Source organism: Microchirus variegatus (assembly GCF_963457635.1).
Source record: "Microchirus variegatus genome assembly, chromosome: 22".
Classification (NCBI taxonomy): domain Eukaryota; kingdom Metazoa; phylum Chordata; class Actinopteri; order Pleuronectiformes; family Soleidae; genus Microchirus; species Microchirus variegatus.
The window spans coordinates 14,943,512-14,968,118 of NC_139823.1; the positions used below are offsets into that span (position 1 = coordinate 14,943,512).

A 24,607-nucleotide genomic window follows, 5' to 3' on the forward strand; every position below is an offset into this window, starting at 1 on the left:
TGTCGTCCAAAATCTGACCATTTTTTTGAAAAACTTTTTTTGGTCCAAAACTTGCCATAAACGTCATACTATACTATGTAGTACGTTATACTTTACTATGTCTGCTAAATGTGACCATTTTTGGAGAAAAAAATTTTGTCCAAAAAATTGACAAAAACGACATACTATACTATGTCGTCCAAAATCTGACCATATTTTTGAAAAACGTTTTTTTGGTCCAAAACTTGCCATAAACGTCATACTATACTATGTAGTACGTTATACTTTACTATGTCTGCTAAATGTGACCATTTTTGGAGAAAAAAATTTGGTCCAAAAATTGACAAAAACGACATACTATACTATGTCGTCCAAAATCTGACCATTTTTTTGAAAAACGTTTTTTTGGTCCAAAACTTGCCAAAAACGTCATACTATACTATGTAGTACGTTATACTATACTATGTCTGCTAAATGTGACCATTTTTGGAGAAAAAAATTTGGTCCAAAAATTGACAAAAACGACATACTATACTATGTCGTCCAAAATCTGACCATTTTTTTGAAAAACGTGTTTTTGGTCCAAAACTTGCCATAAACGTCATACTATACTATGTAGTATGTTATACTATACTATGTCTGCTAAATGTGACCATTTTTGGAGAAAAAAATTTGGTCCAAAAATTGACAAAAACGACCAAAATCTGACCATTTTTTTGAAAAACGTGTTTTTGGTCCAAAACTTGCCATAAACGTCATACTATACTATGTAGTACGTTATACTTTACTATGTCTGCTAAATGTGACCATTTTTGGAGAAAAAAATTTGGTCCAAAACTTGCCATAAACGTCATACTATACTATGTAGTACGTTATACCATACTATGTCTGCTAAATGTGACCATTTTTGGAGAAAAAAATTTTGTCCAAAAAATGGACAAAAACGACATACTATACTATGTCGTCCAAAATCTGACCATTTTTTTGAAAAACGTTTTTTTGGTCCAAAACTTGACAAAAACGTCATACTATACTATGTAGTACGTTATACTATACTATGTTTGCTAAATGTGACCATTTTTGGAGAAAAAAATTTGGTCCAAAATTTGACAAAAACGACATACTATACTATGTCGTCCAAAATCTGACCATATTTTTGAAAAACTTTTTTTGGTCCAAAACTTGCCATAAACATCATCCTATACTATGTAGTACGTTATACTATACTATGTCTGCTAAATGTGACCATTTTTGAAGAAAAAAATTTTGTCCAAAAAATTGACAAAAACGACATACTATACTATGTCGTCCAAAATCTGACCATTTTTTTGAAAAACGTGTTTTTGGTCCAAAACTTGCCATAAACGTCATACTATACTATGTAGTACGTTATACTTTACTATGTCTGCTAAATGTGACCATTTTTGGAGAAAAAAATTTTGTCCAAAAAATTGACAAAAACGACATACTATACTATGTCGTCCAAAATCTGACCATTTTTTTGAAAAACGTTTTTTTGGTCCAAAACTTGACAAAAACGTCATACTATACTATGTAGTACGTTATACTATACTATGTCTGCTAAATGTGACCATTTTTGGAGAAAAAAATTTTGGTCCAAAAATTGAAAAAAACGACATACTATACTATGTCGTCCAAAATCTGACCATTTTTTTGAAAAACGTTTTTTTGGTCCAAAACTTGACAAAAACGTCATACTATACTATGTAGTACGTTATACTATACTATGTCTGCTAAATGTGACCATTTTTGGAGAAAAAAATTTGGTCCAAAAATTGACAAAAACGACATACTATACTATGTCGTCCAAAATCTGACCATTTTTTTGAAAAACGTTTTTTTGGTCCAAAACTTGACAAAAACGTCATACTATACTATGTAGTACGTTATACTATACTATGTTTGCTAAATGTGACCATTTTTGGAGAAAAAAATTTGGTCCAAAATTTGACAAAAACGACATACTATACTATGTCGTCCAAAATCTGACCATATTTTTGAAAAACTTTTTTTGGTCCAAAACTTGCCATAAACATCATACTATGCTATGTAGTACGTTATACTATACTATGTCTGCTAAATGTGACAATTTTTGGAGAAAAAAATTTGGTCCAAAAATTGACAAAAACGACATACTATACTATGTCGTCCAAAATCTGACCATTTTTTTGAAAAACGTGTTTTTGGTCCAAAACTTGCCATAAACGTCATACTATACTATGTAGTACGTTATACTTTACTATGTCTGCTAAATGTGACCATTTTTGGAGAAAAAAATTTTGTCCAAAAAATTGACAAAAACGACATACCATACTATGTCGTCCAAAATCTGACCATTTTTTTGAAAAACGTTTTTTTGGTCCAAAACTTGACAAAAACGTCATACTATACTATGTAGTACGTTATACTATACTATGTCTGCTAAATGTGACCATTTTTGGAGAAAAAAATTTGGTCCAAAAATTGACAAAAACGACATACTATACTATGTCGTCCAAAATCTGACCATTTTTTTGAAAAACGTTTTTTGCTCCAAAACTTGACAAAAACGTCATACTATACTATGTAGTACGTTATACTATACTATGTCTGCTAAATGTGACCATTTTTGGAGAAAAAAATTTGGTCCAAAAATTGACAAAAACGACATACTATACTATGTCGTCCAAAATCTGACAATTTTTTTGAAAAACGTGTTTTTGGTCCAAAACTTGCCATAAACGTCGTACTATACTATGTAGTACGTTATACTTTACTATGTCTGCTAAATGTGACCATTTTTGGAGAAAAAAATTTGGTCCAAAAAAATGACAAAAACGACATACTATACTATGTCGTCCAAAATCTGACCATTTTTTTGAAAAACGTTTTTTTTGGTCCAAAACTTGACAAAAACGTCATACTATACTATGTAGTACGTTATACTATACTATGTCTGCTAAATGTGACCATTTTTGGAGAAAAAAATTTGGTCCAAAAATTGACAAAAACGACATACCATACTATGTCGTCCAAAATCTGACCATTTTTTTGAAAAACGTGTTTTTGGTCCAAAACTTGCCATAAACGTCATACTATACTATGTAGTACGTTATACTTTACTATGTCTGCTAAATGTGACCATTTTTGGAGAAAAAAATTTTGTCCAAAAAATTGACAAAAACGACATACCATACTATGTCGTCCAAAATCTGACCATTTTTTTGAAAAACGTTTTTTTGGTCCAAAACTTGACAAAAACGTCATACTATACTATGTAGTACGTTATACTATACTATGTCTGCTAAATGTGACCATTTTTGGAGAAAAAAATTTGGTCCAAAAATTGACAAAAACGACATACTATACTATGTCGTCCAAAATCTGACCATTTTTTTGAAAAACGTTTTTTTGCTCCAAAACTTGACAAAAACGTCATACTATACTATGTAGTACGTTATACTATACTATGTCTGCTAAATGTGACCATTTTTGGAGAAAAAAATTTGGTCCAAAAATTGACAAAAACGACATACTATACTATGTCGTCCAAAATCTGACCATTTTTTTGAAAAACGTGTTTTTGGTCCAAAACTTGACAAAAACGTCATACTATACTATGTAGTACGTTATACTATACTATGTTTGCTAAATGTGACCATTTTTGGAGAAAAAAATTTGGTCCAAAATTTGACAAAAACGACATACTATACTATGTCGTCCAAAATCTGACCATATTTTTGAAAAACTTTTTTTGGTCCAAAACTTGCCATAAACATCATCCTATACTATGTAGTACGTTATACTATACTATGTCTGCTAAATGTGACCATTTTTGAAGAAAAAAATTTTGTCCAAAAAATTGACAAAAACGACATACTATACTATGTCGTCCAAAATCTGACCATTTTTTTGAAAAACGTGTTTTTGGTCCAAAACTTGCCATAAACGTCATACTATACTATGTAGTACGTTATACTTTACTATGTCTGCTAAATGTGACCATTTTTGGAGAAAAAAATTTTGTCCAAAAAATTGACAAAAACGACATACTATACTATGTCGTCCAAAATCTGACCATTTTTTTGAAAAACGTTTTTTTGGTCCAAAACTTGACAAAAACGTCATACTATACTATGTAGTACGTTATACTATACTATGTCTGCTAAATGTGACCATTTTTGGAGAAAAAAATTTTGGTCCAAAAATTGAAAAAAACGACATACTATACTATGTCGTCCAAAATCTGACCATTTTTTTGAAAAACGTTTTTTTGGTCCAAAACTTGACAAAAACGTCATACTATACTATGTAGTACGTTATACTATACTATGTCTGCTAAATGTGACCATTTTTGGAGAAAAAAATTTGGTCCAAAAATTGACAAAAACGACTTACTATACTATGTCGTCCAAAATCTGACCATTTTTTTGAAAAACGTTTTTTTGGTCCAAAACTTGACAAAAACGTCATACTATACTATGTAGTACGTTATACTATACTATGTTTGCTAAATGTGACCATTTTTGGAGAAAAAAATTTGGTCCAAAATTTGACAAAAACGACATACTATACTATGTCGTCCAAAATCTGACCATATTTTTGAAAAACTTTTTTTGGTCCAAAACTTGCCATAAACATCATACTATGCTATGTAGTACGTTATACTATACTATGTCTGCTAAATGTGACAATTTTTGGAGAAAAAAATTTGGTCCAAAAATTGACAAAAACGACATACTATACTATGTCGTCCAAAATCTGACCATTTTTTTGAAAAACGTGTTTTTGGTCCAAAACTTGCCATAAACGTCATACTATACTATGTAGTACGTTATACTTTACTATGTCTGCTAAATGTGACCATTTTTGGAGAAAAAAATTTTGTCCAAAAAATTGACAAAAACGACATACCATACTATGTCGTCCAAAATCTGACCATTTTTTTGAAAAACGTTTTTTTGGTCCAAAACTTGACAAAAACGTCATACTATACTATGTAGTACGTTATACTATACTATGTCTGCTAAATGTGACCATTTTTGGAGAAAAAAATTTGGTCCAAAAATTGACAAAAACGACATACTATACTATGTCGTCCAAAATCTGACCATTTTTTTGAAAAACGTTTTTTGCTCCAAAACTTGACAAAAACGTCATACTATACTATGTAGTACGTTATACTATACTATGTCTGCTAAATGTGACCATTTTTGGAGAAAAAAATTTGGTCCAAAAATTGACAAAAACGACATACTATACTATGTCGTCCAAAATCTGACAATTTTTTTGAAAAACGTGTTTTTGGTCCAAAACTTGCCATAAACGTCGTACTATACTATGTAGTACGTTATACTTTACTATGTCTGCTAAATGGGACCATTTTTGGAGAAAAAAATTTGGTCCAAAAAAATGACAAAAACGACATACTATACTATGTCGTCCAAAATCTGACCATTTTTTTGAAAAACGTTTTTTTGGTCCAAAACTTGACAAAAACGTCATACTATACTATGTAGTACGTTATACTATACTATGTCTGCTAAATGTGACCATTTTTGGAGAAAAAAATTTGGTCCAAAAATTGACAAAAACGACATACCATACTATGTCGTCCAAAATCTGACCATTTTTTTGAAAAACGTGTTTTTGGTCCAAAACTTGCCATAAACGTCATACTATACTATGTAGTACGTTATACTTTACTATGTCTGCTAAATGTGACCATTTTTGGAGAAAAAAATTTTGTCCAAAAAATTGACAAAAACGACATACCATACTATGTCGTCCAAAATCTGACCATTTTTTTGAAAAACGTTTTTTTGGTCCAAAACTTGACAAAAACGTCATACTATACTATGTAGTACGTTATACTATACTATGTCTGCTAAATGTGACCATTTTTGGAGAAAAAAATTTGGTCCAAAAATTGACAAAAACGACATACTATACTATGTCGTCCAAAATCTGACCATTTTTTTGAAAAACGTTTTTTTGCTCCAAAACTTGACAAAAACGTCATACTATACTATGTAGTACGTTATACTATACTATGTCTGCTAAATGTGACCATTTTTGGAGAAAAAAATTTGGTCCAAAAATTGACAAAAACGACATACTATACTATGTCGTCCAAAATCTGACCATTTTTTTGAAAAACGTGTTTTTGGTCCAAAACTTGCCATAAACGTCATACTATACTATGTAGTACGTTATACTTTACTATGTCTGCTAAATGTGACCATTTTTGGAGAAAAAAATTTGGTCCAAAAAATTGACAAAAACGACATACTATACTATGTCGTCCAAAATCTGACCATTTTTTTGAAAAACGTTTTTTTGGTCCAAAACTTGACAAAAACGTCATACTATACTATGTAGTACGTTATACTATACTATGTCTGCTAAATGTGACCATTTTTGGAGAAAAAAATTTGGTCCAAAAATTGACAAAAACGACATACTATACTATGTCGTCCAAAATCTGACCATTTTTTTGAAAAACGTGTTTTTGGTCCAAAACTTGCCATAAACGTCATACTATACTATGTAGTACGTTATACTATACTATGTCTGCAAAATGTGACCATTTTTGGAGAAAAAAATTTGGTCCAAAATTTGACAAAAACGACATACTATACTATGTCGTCCAAAATCTGACCATATTTTTGAAAAACGTTTTTTTGGTCCAAAACTTGCCATAAACGTCATACTATACTATGTAGTACGTTATACTATACTATGTCTGCTAAATTTGACCATTTTTGGAGAAAAAAATTTGGTCCAAAAATTGACAAAAACGACATACTATACTATGTCGTCCAAAATCTGACCATTTTTTTAAAAAACGTTTTTTTGGTCCAAAACTTGACAAAAACGTCATACTATACTATGTAGTACGTTATACTATACTATGTCTGCTAAATGTGGCCATTTTTGGAGAAAAAAATTTGGTCCAAAAATTGAAAAAAACGACATACTCTTCTATGTCGTCCAAAATCTGACCATATTTTTGAAAAACGTTTTTTTTGGTCCAAAACTTGCCAAAAACGTCATACTATACTATGTAGTACGTTATACTATACTATGTCTGCAAAATGTGACCATTTTTGGAGAAAAAAATTTGGTCCAAAATTTGACAAAAACGACATACTATACTATGTCGTCCAAAATCTGACAATTTTTTTGAAAAACGTTTTTTTGGTCAATTGACAAAAACGACATACTATACTATGTCGTCCAAAATCTGACCATTTTTTGAAAAACTTTTTTTTGGTCCAAAACTTGACAAAACGTCATACTATACTATGTAGTATGTTATACTATACTATGTCTGCAAAATGTGACCATTTTTGGAGAAAAAACTTTGGTCCAAAATTTGACAAAAACGACATACTATACTATGTCTCCTAAATGTGACCATTTTTGGAGAAAAAAAATTGGTCCAAAAATTGAAAAAAACGACATACTCTTCTATGTCGTCCAAAATCTGACCATATTTTTGAAAAACGTTTTTTTGGTCCAAAACTTGCCAAAAACGTCATACTATACTATGTAGTACGTTATACTATACTATGTCTGCAAAATGTGACCATTTTTGGAGAAAAAAATTTGGTCCAAAATTTGACAAAAACGACATACTATACTATGTCGTCCAAAATCTGACAATTTTTTTGAAAAACGTTTTTTTGGTCAATTGACAAAAACGACATACTATACTATGTCGTCCAAAATCTGACCATTTTTTTGAAAAACTTTTTTTTGGTCCAAAACTTGACAAAACGTCATACTATACTATGTAGTATGTTATACTATACTATGTCTGCAAAATGTGACCATTTTTGGAGAAAAAAATTTGGTCCAAAATTTGACAAAAACGACATACTATACTATGTCTCCTAAATGTGACCATTTTTGGAGAAAAAAAATTGGTCCAAAATTTGACAAAAATGACATACTATACTATGTCGTCCAAAATCTGACCATTTTTTTGAAAAACTTTTTTTGGTCCAAAACTTGACAAAAACGTCATACTATACTATGTAGTACGTTATACTATACTATGTCTGCAAAATGTGACCATTTTTGGAGAAAAAAAGTTTGGTCCAAAAATTGACAAAAACGACAAACTATACTATGTCGTCCAAAATCTGACCATTTTTTTGAAAAACTTTTTTTTGGTCCAAAACTTGACAAAACGTCATACTATACTATGTAGTATGTTATACTATACTATGTCTGCAAAATGTGACCATTTTTGGAGAAAAAAATTTGGTCCAAAATTTGACAAAAACGACATACTATACTATGTCGTCCAAAATCTGACCATTTTTTTGAAAAACGTTTTTTTGGTCCCAAACTTGCCATAAACGTCATACTATACTATGTAGTACGTTATACTTTACTATGTCTGCTAAATGTGACCATTTTTGTAGAAAAAAATTTTGTCCAAAAAATTGACAAAAACGACATACTATACTATGTCGTCCAAAATCTGACCATTTTTTTGAAAAACGTTTTTTTGGTCAATTGACAAAAACGACATACTATACTATGTCGTCCAAAATCTGACCATTTTTTTGAAAAACTTTTTTTTGGTCCAAAACTTGACAAAACGTCATACTATACTATGTAGTATGTTGTACTATACTATGTCTGCAAAATGTGACCATTTTTGGAGAAAAAAATTTGGTCCAAAATTTGACAAAAACGACATACTATACTATGTCGTCCAAAATTTGACCATATTTTTGAAAAAAAAAAATTGGTCCAAAAATTGACAAAAACGACATACTATACTATGCAGTACGTTATACTATACTATGTCTGCTAAATGTGACCATTTTTGGAGAAAAAAAATTGGTCCAAAAATTGACAAAAACGACATACTATACTATGCAGTACGTTATACTATACTATGTCTGCTAAATGTGACCATTTTTGGAGAAAAAAATTTGGTCCAAAAATTGACAAAAACGACATACTATACTGTCGTCCAAAATCTGACCATATTTTTGAAAAACGTTTTTTTGGTCCAAAACTTGCCATAAACGTCATACTATACTATGTAGTACGTTATACTATACTATGTCTGCTAAATGTGACCATTTTTGGAGAAAAAAAGTTTGGTCCAAAAATTTACAAAAACGACATACTATACTGTCGTCCAAAATCTGACCATATTTTTGAAAAACGTTTTTTTGGTCCAAAACTTGCCATAAACGTCATACTATACTATGTAGTACGTTATACTATACTATGTCTGCTAAATGTGACCATTTTTGGAGAAAAAAATTTGGTCCAAAATTTGACAAAAAAGACTATACTATGTCGTTTAAAATATGATAATTTTTTAAGCAAATTTTAATCACATAATTCAACTGTCCTTTATGTACAACATATAATCTCCATTTTGGGAAAAGAAAAACTCACTGCGGAATAGGTTTTTCAGAATCAAACGTGAACTGGTATAAAGTAGTTTTATTAAATGATCGCACAAAAAGACTAATAACACTACATTTACATTGGAGGGTAAACACAAGGAGCTCAAAAGAAACAAACCCAAATGTTTCAGTGTCTGGAAAGGAGAGGACCACACCATAGAAACACATCAAAATCAATACAAAGTATTCAGTATACGAAGAAATGACGGTGGCAGTCAGGTTAATTTGCTTTTCAAAAAAATCTTCAAGTGCTGCTGAAATTGGAATAAACAATTGAATAGGAGAAGATTGTGCATCCGTTTGTTAACGTACTGAATGATTAATTAGACTGAACACTTGAACCAAGTTTTTTTTTTAAATGACAGTTTTCACATAATACAAACGATGTTGCTGGACTATATACGTATATTTTATTTAAATTTTATAAAAAAAAATGTAAAATGTGGTGTGAATGTGGCTACAGAATCAAGGCTTACATATGACAAAGTTAATTAATAGAAAGCTTTACATTAGTACCACCAAGGAAGACTAAATATGCTATGTTGTTGCTGCAGACTTGTTTTATTTGTTAAATATTGCTAAAGAAAGCGTTTCATCATCGTCATGTCCCCCTCGACTTTAATACAAGTAAGCAATGGTGTAATATGTTGGTGTAATATTTACACACCGACTTAAAATGTTCAATATTTGAGTCAAAGTCTACAGCTAAGAAGACCAGCAGCATTGTATTTTACAGAATGGTGGTAAATGCTAATGCTAGCATTAGCTAACGCTTTTAGCTAGTTAGCTAAAAGTACACAAGTACAAGACCAAACACAAGTACAGCTCAGCTTCATGGTAATGTCATGACACTGAACGGATAAAATTTTAAAATAATATATCATCAAATAAAGATAATATGCTATATAGGATGTGAGCGTAATAAACTTCTTTTTAACTCGCGTTCCCGTCCGTGCTGCTAAAGCGTAATGTTATGTGCCGTTATTTTTTTAAATATGCTTTAAAAACCACAATTCTTCCTTCAGTTCATAATCGTATATTATCTTGATATCAAAATGCATTTCATAGTCAACCTGATCAGCAAGTAAATAGAATTTTAACATCAGCATTTCAGGGGAAACTGGTGGTAAAAGCGAATCTACAAGGCACCGACTGTTGATGTGTCGCGTTTTAATGAAAAACATAGCACATAGGATTTTACAGTGGATAGTGGAGTTACACTCGTTTTGTTGTGGTGAAAATTTGAATTTAGTTTTTTTTTTTTTTTTTACATAATTTTAATTATGTAATGCTGATTAAACTACAATTAACAGGACGCACTCACCCCCTACATTTGAAAAGAATAACATAAATTAACCATTCATTCGTATGTTAATGGTGACAAACTGCAAATTAGTTTGGTACACAAGAGCAAACATTTAATATCATGCATTCTTAAAGAAATGAAAACCTTGAATATCAGGTGTAATAAAAACGGCAGCTTAGCTTTACAGTGTACAACAGTGTTTTACTCCATCCATCAGTGTCCAGAGCTTGGAGTCAATTCACAGGCAGTTGAAGCTAAATTATTCTACTAAAATCCGATTTATGTCACAAATTACAATTGTCTTTTTTTTGAAAGGATGATCAAAACAATGTCAGCGCTACAAAGCAGGAAAATGTCTGTACCTTATTTTGTTTCTAGCAGGCATTATGGTGAGGATAAGTGCACTACAGGTTGACCTGTATCTGCGTACATCCTGCAAAACTGGGGACTTTGTGACGACGTGTTCACGTGGACGTGTCGCTGTGAAGAATCTCGCTGGTGATCTTCAGATTTGGGACGGCGAGGGAAAAAAAAAACGCGGTGCACAAAACGAGTTCAACAACGGCTACCGAAGCTAGCTTATGCATTCTTTGGCAAAGTTGCACAAACGTTGAACAAAAACAATGCCTACGTAATTTGGCAGAAGAACAAATTTTCCGTTGCTCAGCACTTATGACACCATGTGACGAAGATCAATATGGGTTGAATGGGACATTTAAGTGAAAATTACAATGCTTTTCTGGATGTACACGACCACGAACCATGCTCTAACTTCTCTTGGTCAGAGGTCTCCCCTCTCGGACGTGCTTTGCACTCCTCTTATCAGTCTTCCCCTTCTCCCTCACCTTCCTCAGGCGCCGTGGAGGTGGCGTGCCTCTAGACTCGCTGTCCTCCTGTGCGCTGGACGTGTCCATCCCGTCTCGCTCCTCGGGAATATTGGGAATAGCCCCACTGCTTCCATCTAAAATGTTCCTCAGCGAAGGGTCCTCGGGCGTGCAGGTAGCCGTGGTGCCGCTCTCGCTACTGCTCAGGTCCTGTTCCTCGCCGTATCTGCCCCCGCGGCTGTGGTGATGCAAGGCGGCCCTGATCGACGGCCTGTCGCGCTCCGTCTCGCGGATGCTTTGCAGAGGCTCGTTCATGTCCACCCCGGAGTCCAGGCTGGTGTCGTTGCTGCTCGGCGGGCGGTGGCAGCTCTGGAGTTCAATGATGGAATGGCGAACCTTTGCAGCCGGCTTCCCTTCCAAAGAGACGAACCAGGCCCTGGAGTGAGACGACGAGGACTTTCCCCGAGTCAGCTCCAGCAGCGTGCGCTCCGAAATCCCCTGCAGCTCGCCGGGCACGTGTCCGCCGCTGAAGGCCTGCATGCCGGCCGCCTCATTCAAAGTCCCGGGCACAGAGACGGAGGATTCCAAGAGGTTACTGTAGCGTCCCCACACACCCGAGTTTACACCTTGTCCTTGGGGAGGAGTCTCAAGAGGCTGCGGTTCGTCTTGGTTGGTTTGCTGCGTGCCGCTTCCACCTTGGGAGTGGTGGTGAGGGGCTTTGGGTAATGTCTGGGTGTAGCTGTCTTTACTCGCCGGCTCCGAGTGAGCATCATACTCCACTCCGTTGCGTGGGAAAGTGGCAGACTTGCAGCCTGACAGTTGCTGCTCCTGAGCACTGAAAAGCTCTGGAGCCTGAATAATGGCCAATGGTTGGTTATAGATATTAACCAGCTTATCCTGAAAGAAGTTGTCAGTGTTCATGTTGGCCCGGTTCTGCTCCGCCTTATCCCGAATACGCGCAACCTCGTCATTGTTAATGTAGTGAGGCGGCGGCTGGAGGCCTTTGATGCGATCTGAAGAGATGTTCTCGTAAAGAGGAGCCGCGGCGCGACTTCCCGGCTCTTCCACGTAGATGTTGTAGTTGGCTTTGTGCCGCGGCGTGGACAGCGGTTCACACTGGACGCTGCAGGAAGCGAGACTGTTTTCAGCAGACTGGAACAGCAAGCCCTCCTCCATGTGGGTGGACGTGGTCTGGTCTTTTTTCATAACTGTGAGTTTGGAAAAGCACTCTCTCCTCCTCCTCCTCCTCCTCCTCCTGTGTTCCTGATGAGAACCACTGCAAGAAGGGGAAACAGAATTGGACTGTAAGGGTGAATTCCAGTTCCTTGCTTAACCCTCAATCTCAAAAATGGGCACTCCCTCTAGTCCAAGTGCTGTCCCGATTCTCAGAAAAATTAAGTTGAGGGTCAAGTTTAAGGGCTGTATCGCCCTCTATATTGAGATTTTCCGAGACCACCCTTGGGAGCAAGGGCTACCCAGAATGGATTACTTACGTCATTGTTGCGTAACATCTATTTTTTCTTTTGTCAATAGCCAGCCGTTTGCTATCGTTTACTTTTCAATAAGTCGTGGTGTGTGGTAACTGTCAGCTGAATATGTCCGTGGTTGTGGTATTTGTATGAGTATCATCTTATAACTAACTGACAACCTAATAACTTGACTGACAAACGGATCGTAATAAATAATCCTGATGTAAATGTGTTCTTCTTCTCCTTCTTTTTTGGAGTTGACAGACTGGACGCAGCTTTCGCGTTATTCTGCCCCCTACAGTCTGAAGACGTATCTGCATTTAAGGGGTGTCCCATTTCTAAGTGACGTGGTTTTGAGGCCAGTTAAGATTAAGGGTTGAGCTTGAGGGTTAAAATTGAGGCTTAAGATAGGAATTGGAATTGGCCCTAAGATCAACAGCACTGCTTTCTGACATACTGAAGTGAGACTAATGCCCGTTTTCCATTGAGCAATACAGTTTGGAAAAGTTTGGTACAGTCCAGTATGTGGCATACGCCGTGTTTGGAACAGTTTGGTTTGGATCAGTAAAGCCCTTGTTGAGGCTGATGAAGCTTGATATGTCTCAAAAGCTTAAAAAAGGACCACTTTTAAAGATCTCTGTTAGATTTCTCACCTGCAGTGACACAACAGCAGGGAAAGACATCCGATGACGACGGCCAGTGTTCCTCCCAGGATTCCTATGAGCAGGTAGGTGTGGTATGATAAGAAATCCATTGCGCTTCCATGCCCCAGGTAATCTACAAAGTCAAATGAATAGAAAAATGAAGCAACCGGAAGATTTCACACTGCATTTGCATAACATAAGGAAAGAAATGATTACTGCATGTAATCGTACCATTGGAAGAGGGCAAGGGTGCAGCAATCCAGTAGCCCAAATGTGAAGCGGTGTAGGTCCAAACCAGTTCATCACCAACATTCTTCACAATTCCGAGGCCCTGATTCTCCCAGGCACCTTCGATGAAAATCAAATTAAGTTAAAGATCTGTCAGTATTTCAATTTACAGGGATTATTATTTTGTCCGGTTTCATACTGAAGTGAGATCAAGTGATTTGTCCTACCAGTGTTGGGGTTGAAGGCCCAGGCTGGTACAGTGTCAGAGGCGTGTAGGTGGGTGTTGTGTCCCAGCGGCAGGCTGATTTGAATGGGCCCTCGCACCTGCAGCTCCTCGTCACCCGAGTACAGTAGGACACTGACGGCAGCCACGGCCTTCAGCTCCACAGTCCTGAACACTGCCGTGGGGAAAAAAAAAGCTTTTTAATGACAATGCTCAGATAAAGACAAATAAAGACATTTGACAATCAAGTTTAATGACTTAACTCTCTACCTGATTTGTTGCTGATGATTCCTTGAGTGCAGTTGGCGCAGTCTTTCACTAGATGGTGCTGCGGCACGGTCAGGTAAGCGGTCACCGAGGAGATGTTGTTGTTCTCCGAAATGGTGAGAAGGTTCTTGGGGAACTTGACCTTCGGCTGTAATGAGCTGTCTGTGAAAACAAACATGAATAAGCTCATATGAGTCATGTGATGTCACCCGCAGGAATTTGAATGTGATCACATTGTTGTGCACACTTTAACATCTTCTTCTATGTGGGAATAAAATATGTCAAATTGACGTTGTGTTCTGTTGAAAAGGAAACGAGCAACGAAGACCATTACTTTCTCCAGGAAATGTTGATTTACATTAGAAGCTAATCTTCTCATATAGTTACATTTAAACTGAGATTTTTTTGAGAGTCGCCTCCTTGTGGCTTTTCAATACATTACTTCCTGGTTTCCTTCAGGATTAATGCGGAAGACAACCGCTATTTTTATATTAGGTCCATGGTTTTAATCTATAGAGACAGCAGACATGACATGCCTTGTCCTGTACAGTATTTATAAATGAAAGCTGTGCATTCTTACCAGGGAGCTTCCTGGTGATGAACACCGAGTCGTCAAACAGCCACACGTTGCCCTGACTGTGAGGAAGCAGCAGCAACGTCACCGCAGAGAAAACTGCAGAGATAGAGAAAACAAGCAGAACGATAAATGTGAAGTTAAAGTGAGGTGGGGCCCCTTTAGGGAGGTTTCCCACTGAGATGTCATTGCAAATCGCCCATTGTTTTTTAAGGGGGACGGGGAGGCGGCTGGTCACTGCACATTTCAGTAAAAACAGCCCTCAGGCTCCGAGTGTCGGGGGGCCCCCTATCAACTTGGGGGCCCCAAGCAGTTGCCTGCCTTGCCTGTTCACAAACTGCGCCTCTGTGAGTTCCTGAGGTTCTGCTGGATGTACGAGCCTAAATCTCCAATACGCTGTTTAGTATTTAGTATGATTTTATCATCAGGTGCAATAATTAGTGTCTGAGTTTAGATGCAAGTAGTTGTCCCTTATTAGTTTTTTACTCATTTCCAGAGATACATGTGTTATTTCCGTCTCATTCCCACAACAACAGAGGACGTTGAAATTGAAATAGATAAATTGACGTTTTATGAGCAAAAGATGAGTAAAACTGGACAAATTTGGTCGAATTAAACAAACAAACAAAAAAAATGCTGTCAATATTCAGAGATAAAGGCAGTTTACGGTGTAGGACTACACTTGAACCAGCAGGTGGCAGCACTGCCTCAAAACCTCTTTTTTAGGGTTCAGTGGCACAAAAGGGAGAGGCTCCTCTTTTCAATGAAAAACAAAACACGTCCGAGCAGCAGCAGCAGCAGCAGCACGGCCCAGCCTGTGCAATAAAACACCACATCTCTCTGTGTGTATTCCCTGCTGGATTCAGAGCAGCAGGAGGAGGATGTGGGAGCACAGACGACCATCATCTGTGATACTCAACCCCCCCCCCCCTCCCTCTTTTCCTGGTCTTTTTTTAATCCTCAACATGAGATCGGGGTTGCTAAAGAGACCCCACCCCCCTCACCTCCCCTCCCCTCCCCTCCCCTTCCCTCTGCATGTGATTCAGAGCAGGACAAAGACAGTTTTTGCAGAGGCAGCGATATTTTTCACCTTGACTCTTCATCGGAAACACGCGCTGCTTTTAGACGCAATCAATGAAAGGGAAACGACTGCAGGCCGAAGGGTTCGGTTACATTTGAGCGCACACTTACAACATGGTCGGGAGCAAACCTGAGTGACATGTTTGGTATTATGCAGGCAGATGCATTAATATGTAATGACTATGAATAATTTAATTTGATGTGTGTGTGTGTGTGTGTGTATATATATAAGCTGCAATAACTGTCAATTAGTGCTCACTTATTATGGCTCCTGACTCCATTTTTACTGCCAAAGTGTCAACACACGAGGACTTTTCTTGAGAAAATATAAGAATCATTATTGAGAATTGAAATAGGAAGAAATTGGTACAATAATTAGCAAAATGATGAATATTTATGTATGTAAACATTCTAATAAGGCGGTTAAAATCACACGTCAATGTCACTGCACACTGGTTTTCTATCATCTTAGACCAGGGGCCGCAAACTCAAATATTTCTGACACTATTTGACAGAATTTCAAAATAGATGTGTTTTGAAATGGAACAATATACAGGTCACAATAAAATAAAAGTATTTCTGGTGTAAAATTAATCTGCAAATTAAATAAAAACTGGCCATAAAATCCTCCTAATATGTCACAGAGACTCAGGAATAATGTTCATATAACAAACTGAACTCACCAACAACAACAGTACAGACAACAATATTTGCATTAAAAATATATTTTGCAGACTGCAAATCATGTTTATGTTTTGAAATCATGTTTTGGCATGTGGCGCCACCTACCGCCGTCTACCAATCATTGCAGTCAGTAGAGTCTCAGCTCAGGGTTGCCAGTTACGTCAGAAAACGAAACCTAAAAGACCTCGGTATTTTGAATTGGAATGTAGTAACCGTTTTTGGCCACATTCTTACATATGGCACCTTTAATTCTGCTCCAGTTATGCCCGTGGTTCATTTTATCCCAATGTTTAGTTCAGTTTGAAATCTCCCAGGCAGAGTTTTAGTCTGAATAGTTGAAAACGATGACCCAGTTAACTTAAAATGAACGTCCTAAATGGCTCAGTTAATACTTGCTTCTATGTCACTCACTTGGCCGTTTGGTGGTGCTCCAGGGCAGCGGACTGGGCACGTAGCCTTCCATGTTGCCCAGCAGGGTCAGACCGAGGCCTGGACTGTACGTCACCCAGAGCAGAACGTCGCCTTTAGGCCCCGTTCGGACCGAACTCCTGAGCGTGTGGTTCACGTAAACGTCCACCGACGCGCCCGGCAGCGGCTGGCGTGTCACCAGATCCCTCACCAGGACTTTCAGAGCAAACTGGGAATCTGGGGGGAGAGAAGATTTAATAATCATCTGTTAATGTTTCCAGACAGTGTGAGTGTGAGTGTCTGTGTCTGTGTGTGTGTGTGTGCTCCATCTGTTTGCAGACCACTTCTCTCACCATGAAAAAGTGATGAGGCAAGCATTGGCTGAAAATAACCCAGTCACAGCACAGGGACAGGAACATAATAATCCCAACCCAAAAAAAAACAGAGATAAGCCAAGAGCAGATTATTCCAGAGGAAGTTCTTCATGTTCTTCTCGCCTTTCTTTGGCCAACTATATATTGTATATTATTTGTATTTTACAAATGCATATTCAGCCATTTTCATGTTGTTTTTATTATCGATTTAGTTGTTAATGATTGAACATTGTTGTGGGAGTTAATATGAGTATTGCTGGTTGTATGTAATACAGATTATGGTATGTAAACCTATCATAATAAACTGGTGCAACACTAGTGACAGTAAAACAAAGGTTTACACATACAGTATATACATATACATATATGTACATATATATACAAACATGTACATACATACATACATACGTACATATATATACAAACGTACATACATACATACATATATATATATACATACATACATACATGTATATATGTATATATACATACATATTAACATACATATATATACACATATACAGTATAAACAAACATACAAAAAATTAAGTTATCAATCTGTGAAAACTGAGTTTGAGATACACCATAGCGTGAAAATCCATTTCTGCATCTTTAAGAAATAAAAATAATATAATACTACATTAATACTAAGTCATAATTATGATAAAGTATCACAGTATTATGAGATAATGCATCATAATGATGATGAAGTATCACAGTATTATGAGATAATAATCATGACTCAAGCAGAAATGATTCATAAGAATGTTTCCCCTCGTGTTTGTGTGTCAAACACGTGTTTTCGTCGCTTTTCTCTTCCTGAAACCACAATCAACCGTCACTGAGGAGCAAAACTGCAGCTTTAACTATCGTTTTTTTTATTATTATTTAACGTGATAATGATCGATATTGACTGCTTTGACATGAACATGCTCAACACTGCTGATGTTTTCTGTGTGTATGTGTGTGTGTGTGTTGCAGGTGTTTTTCCATTCTCTCTGGAACAAGGAGCGGAAACACACACACACACACACACATATACACGCACAAAGACACACACAAACAAACACGGTCAAAACTGTTACCTTCTATCAAAGCCGACGCGCTGGAGAATCGTCCCGGGAAGGTCGGCTCTGTGACCGCCGCGAGGACTCCATTGTCCCCGGGCGCAGAGGAGGAGGAGGAGGGCAGGCCGCCGCCCTCCGCCGCCCTCACCGCCTCATCCAGGCAGGAGATCAGAAGCAGCGGCGGCAGGAGAAGGAGCAGCAGCGGCGGCAGGCAGCAGCGTTCAGTAGCGGCCATGACGAGAGGAAACTCACAGACATAACGAACCACGAGGACCGAGCTCGGGACGAGAACAACATCCACGAGTGTTTGTTTGTTTGTTTGTTGGTTTGTTTGTTTGTGTCCTCACGAAGGCCTCATCCTTTTCCACCGCGTCTTCGGGAAAAGAAAGGATGCGCTGGTGCTGATGCTGCGTGGGGCGTGTGGCCCGAAGATCGTCTCTGCGAAGTTGATGTGTCACTCGGTGGGAAAAAATGTAGTCCCAATTTCATTTTTTCTCAGTTCTCAATTTCACCCAGCCCTCAAGTTATAACAAGTTATTTCTCTTTATTTAAAGGTTAACTTAATTTGTTGATTGTGAACTGCTTATGGTTCCATCAAAACAGACACTATCATTTTGATATTCTGTGAAATATTGTGAGTGGCCCCGAGGACAAAAAAGAACAATTTATCTGATCTAGTGAGTCCCAAAGTCTGGGTCAGGACCCACAGATTTGTCGCTGGAGACAATTTTCTAGTAAGAAATCAATAAAACGGAAACAAATTTGGTTTGTGGGTGAAGACAAATAAACAATTTCAGTGTGTGTTGTAAAGATAAGATCTTGTGATTTAGCCTGGGTTTTGTTTTCCATCACTTCTGTAACATGAAAGTAAATCAGAGTGAGGCATCTGTATGTGTTGCCCATCTTTGAGGCAGGCGGCGCTAGTTACATCATTTTGGGACAGGGGGCTGAGCAATGTATAAATAAATAGTTGTTTATTTTAATTATTTGGAAAGATGGCTTTAGACAATGCATCTATATATAATTATGTGTTTAAAATAGAAAAAAAAATAAGAATACATATATAGTTTATTGTCAAAATATGATGTCAACAAATTCGAAAAATTTACTTGCAGAGGAAGGAGAGATTAAATCAAATGTTTTACAAGAGATGCTTGCTACGCAATGCAGGCACCTAATAAGGACCTAAATATAAGAGTTGCATCCCTTTGCAAAGGGAAACAAAATATGAATAAAGCAGAGACACCCCACAATTCCTTGCAGCAGAAGTATTTAAAGCGGTGCAACTGCCACAAGCAAACACCAAGAGCAACAAAGGGAGTGGTTGTGTTTGTTACAACTACTAATAATATATCACTGTTGTCATTATCATTATTTAGATGGAGCTTTATAATCAAGCAAAAAACAATTTTAGTGCAAAAGTAGTTAATCCTTCGCTTATAAAGCATATTCATTCATTCATGTCATAATAATAATGATAATTATATGCTTGTATATTGTAGACTTTTAGCCATAAATCATAATTAAAAAAACAACCTATGACAATAAGAAATGGGGGAACATGAGGTGTAATTTTCTCCTCTAACAGCAGAGGGCGCCCTCAGCCCAGCTAAGATCCACAGTTGACCGTTGACCATACTTGCCTCATATAATGAATGCATCTGTGGGGGATTCCTGGCAATCAGCTGCACGAGTCATTAGAGAATCCATCTCCTTCTCCACTGGACAACTGCCCTTGGTAGTAGCAGATAGTTACAGGAAATGTAGGAGTAAAAGTTACTAGAAATAAACAAAGTACAGATGTGAATTTCCTACGCAAGTACTTGTTAGTACACTGATGTATTAAATATATATATATTAAAAAAAACACACACAATAGAAGTGTGTGGTTCACCTTCACACGACAAACCTGCTTTGCATTATTTTTGTTTTGTAAAACTGTAAATGTAATTTCTGATATTATTTTCACTTTGTTCCATTGTCATTTGTAAATTAAAAACATTTGTTCAGCCATTTTAGCAGTGTGTTTAAAAGTGAGTGAAATCGAAAATAAGTTACAGTGACCAGGTTATTTTCAATGTCATTTTATTTATTTACTTTAACACAAAAGGCAGATTCAAGATTTTAAACAAAAACAACTTCAATACAAAGCAGAAAATAGTCATAAACCAAATGGCATAAAATAAATGCATCAATGTTATTAAACATGGTACAAATATTAAGTAGAAAGATTAAAGTCAAAAAAGTACAAATTAAGAGTCTTCTCTTACAGCATTTTTCATGCAAAGCAATACAGAGAAGAAAATGCAGTTAGCTTTACATAATGACAAAACTAAACAATCAGTTATTGTTCATAGTTATTGTTCATAAATCCTGGTTCCTTTAAAGAGGGAACAACAAAAAATGTGAATTATAAATTAAAAATAAATAAATAAAATAAAAAATGCAGGTTAAAGTGTCAAGAATCAGTGGAAAAGAAGTTATTCAGACTCCTTTTATTGTGCTTCTGCACTACTGTCACTGAGGCTGATGTGGTGAAGTGGCTGTGACGCCCCCTGCTGGTTGCACTAAAACTTTGTTGAATCAAAAAAAAAAAGGGAGGAACTGGAACAAACATAATGAATAGAAAGAAGAAAAGACAGAAATAACAAATATTGGAACGTGAAAGCAATATGGAGGAGGAAGGGACAGTAAAAAGGAAAGAATAGAAAGCAGGGTGGAACGGTGTTCAGCGCCGTCCTCCCGTGTAAAACCAGCGAGACGGACCGAGTTTGAAGTGACACGCAGTAGCAGCGTATAGCATTGTTTCATGTCAAAATGCGTAGAGGTTGGCAGGTCTGGCGTTTACTAATACTCACTGATAACTTATCAGTGAGTATTAGACAACTGGCGTTAGTGGTGAAAAACAGAAACGCATTAAGACACTAGAAGTAGAAACAAACTAACTAACTTACGTTCGAGACGAGCCTTCCCGCTCCACTCTGCTGTTTCAAAGGACACGAGGCTAACCCGGAAGTAGCTTAAGTAAGGGAGTTTGAACATTCCCGCGCAGATGGTCAAAGAAGGGGGCGTGAAAGTGGGGTGTGTGGGCGGGGCTTATTATTGATAGCCAATGAAAACCCTGCTGTAAACTGCCGTGAGAACGTTGGATGTCTTGTTTAGACAAAGTTATGACTGGTTTTGTATCGCATTTTTTTTTTTTTTTTTTTTTAAACCTAAGTAGCGATAATTATGCAGAAGTCACAAAATAGCAATTTTTTCCCTCTTTTGTTTGTGTTCATAAATTAACTTTGAACTTTGAGACGCATTTCATTGATTACGTCATTTCCGCTTGCCAGCGGCAAAAACAGAAGGGGAACGAGACTGACAGTGGACCGAAAGTGGGACAATAAATGTGACATCAAGCGTTGGAGTATTTCCCTGAAATGGAAGAAGGTGATAATAAGGTGTCGAAACTTACATATAGGTAACAAGTAAACATGTTTAATATTTATCCAAAAGTTTCATTGTCCAGAATTTTCTATATTTCTATATGTTATTGTCCAAGGAAATAATGACAACATTAAGTACTTGTGATTTAAAAAAAAAAATTAAATACTAACCATGAATATGATTTTTTGGTCTCATTGCTTTGCTTTGATTTTGGTTTAAAGTTCAAATTTGTAACTGTTTTTGTAGAAAGAAATAAAGCTAACTTATTGTTATAATTACTATTATGGTTCAACAATATGTTAAAAGTAGTTTAATAACTCCAGATTCTTTCACTCAACATGTTTATCTTCAACTATAATGCATGTGTTCATTATTAGTTGTTACTTTATGAACAGAAAGTGATGATAAGACAAAGCATCCTTCCCGGGAATCAGTGGTGACGTGAGTGTCGAATAAATAACTAAAAGATAATGCTTTGTTGCAATATTTAAAAAAAAATAAATGCAAACGAAAAACCCCTCATTGCCTTCATTTATTCACATTTCTCATGAAGTTTTCATATCGCATAAATGAAAAACATGCGCCCCGCGTAAGACTCGAACTCACGACCTACAGGCTATGAGATTTGCTTGGTGATAAAAAAAAAAACAAATAAACAAAAAAACAATGTTATTCTAATTGTGTGGCGTGTCTATGACTCTCCCACACGACTGCCCCTCCCTGTACGAGTGGTTTTTGCATTTTGCAATGATTTAAAACGACTTAACAATAGAAAGACGTTAATATAAATGAAAAACACATGCCCCGTGTGAGGCTCGAACTCACGGCCTTCAGATTATGAGACTGACGCGCTGCCAACTGCGCTAACGAGGCGTGAGACCTCTACTATGTCTTTGTGAATAACGTACTTGCCAGGTGATATTAGTATATAGTACCTGTATATATGTAGAGGTGTGGAATATATAAACAATAAATTCACACTGAAAGCCATAATTAATAATTTAATTCCACCATGCACAAACCATATAGAAAATCCTTAACAGCAGTTTTTTTAAAAAAAAGAACACGTCATGATGGAGGGCTCACTATTTGTAACTGATGCTAGTTAGTTATTGAAGAAATGAAATAAACATAAAAGTCAAACACAGCAGTGAAAATAAAGAACAACTAAAACAAAACAAAAAACCTTATATTACACCTGACTCGTGTAGCGCTGCTTTGCAAATGAAGAGCATTAGTAAGATGTCGTTCGTGGTTTCCCCCCCGACAGAAATGGGGTGAGGAAAATGGCAGAAAAAACACATTATATACTGCTTTTCCGTATTTCTCAATCATTTCACCATCTTTTGCTTTTTACAACGACTTTCAAGTAGGAGGATCTGTCTGTACGAGGCAGAGTCCGCACATCAGAACCCCCTTTTTTTTATTCATGAGAAAACAATATTAACCCTTGCGTATTTCACAGTTATGACCTCCCTGTCAACGGGCACACTGAGCAGGGAAGCACTTTACTTGCAAATACTAAAAGAAAACACGAGTATATACACAGGACCACTGTGGAGGATTTATGGGCCTAAACGTACAAACATGTCCGTGTTTCGCTGCTCATTTTCAGGTGAATACATACACTGATGAAAACTACGACCTCGAACACTACGAATCTTTTTTTGTACCGAACTTTTTCGCTTCAAATTTTCAGGATGGGACACGACATTCAATTTTTTTTTTCTTTGAATTTCCCCCGACAAGGCCAATAATTCTCATATGTAGTGGTAGTAGCTGCATCGTAACACTGCTCAAGTATAATACTGACAAAAACAACAACATAAAGCATCAAATAGATTCTGAAACGGTTACAAAAAAAGGGAAATCATTCAACTTACAGCTCCAATACTGAGTGTAATTATAGACTGGTAAACATTTCAAGCTCTTGATATGTAAAGATGATGAGGAGTGGCTGTTTGATAATGGATTAATCAATTTGAATAACTAAAACAAAAAAGCTTTCGGATTTTTCCAGCTTCTTAAATGTGAATATTTTCTGGTTTCTTTGCTTCGTATAACAAAGACAAAACAAGACATTAGAGAAATCATCATTTCCAGGTCTGGTAAACAAGAATCAACATTTTAGGGACCAAACAAGTACTTGACTTATCAGGAAAAATAATGGACAGATTAACAGATTATGAAAATAAAGGTTAGTTGCAGCCCGAGTGGATTTTCTATGTTATTAAATGTAAAACTAATGTGTTGTTGGGGTTTAATTACACATCGGCGCTGCACAAAAAGTTCTGCAAACACAATAGGTCCAAGTCACTTCAGTTTCACTGAGAGAAATTAACGCGTTCCATTCATCCTTCATCCATCCATGCATTAGTCCACTCATCCAGCTGTTCACTGTTACAACACCAGGGGGCTTCGTTTGTGTCCCGGGGAGGATTAAATGGACACCAAGACACAAAGGGGGACTGAACATGTCTTGTTACATACAGTCACAGTTTGACACCAAGTTTGGAAGCAGCGCTTCAGTCAGTGACCACTAGGTGGCACTGCTCACCCAAATAAGCAGAGTGAAGACGGCTAACTATTTATATATGTATAAAAA

General features: G+C 36.5%; 1 protein-coding gene across 1 annotated transcript; it reads right to left on the reverse strand.

The window, feature by feature from the left end:
• Window positions 1-11,495: 11,495 nt before the first annotated feature.
• On the reverse strand, window positions 11,496-18,805 carry fam171b (family with sequence similarity 171 member B; the record flags this gene model as incomplete). Its single annotated transcript, XM_083908702.1, has 8 exons — window positions 11,496-12,828; window positions 13,675-13,798; window positions 13,897-14,013; window positions 14,121-14,291; window positions 14,387-14,545; window positions 14,964-15,056; window positions 17,133-17,366; window positions 18,589-18,805. The coding sequence occupies 8 exons, from the start codon at window positions 18,803-18,805 to the stop codon at window positions 11,496-11,498; spliced, it is 2,448 nt and encodes an 815-aa protein (XP_083764828.1).
• Between the last annotated feature and the right edge of the window lie 5,802 nt (window positions 18,806-24,607).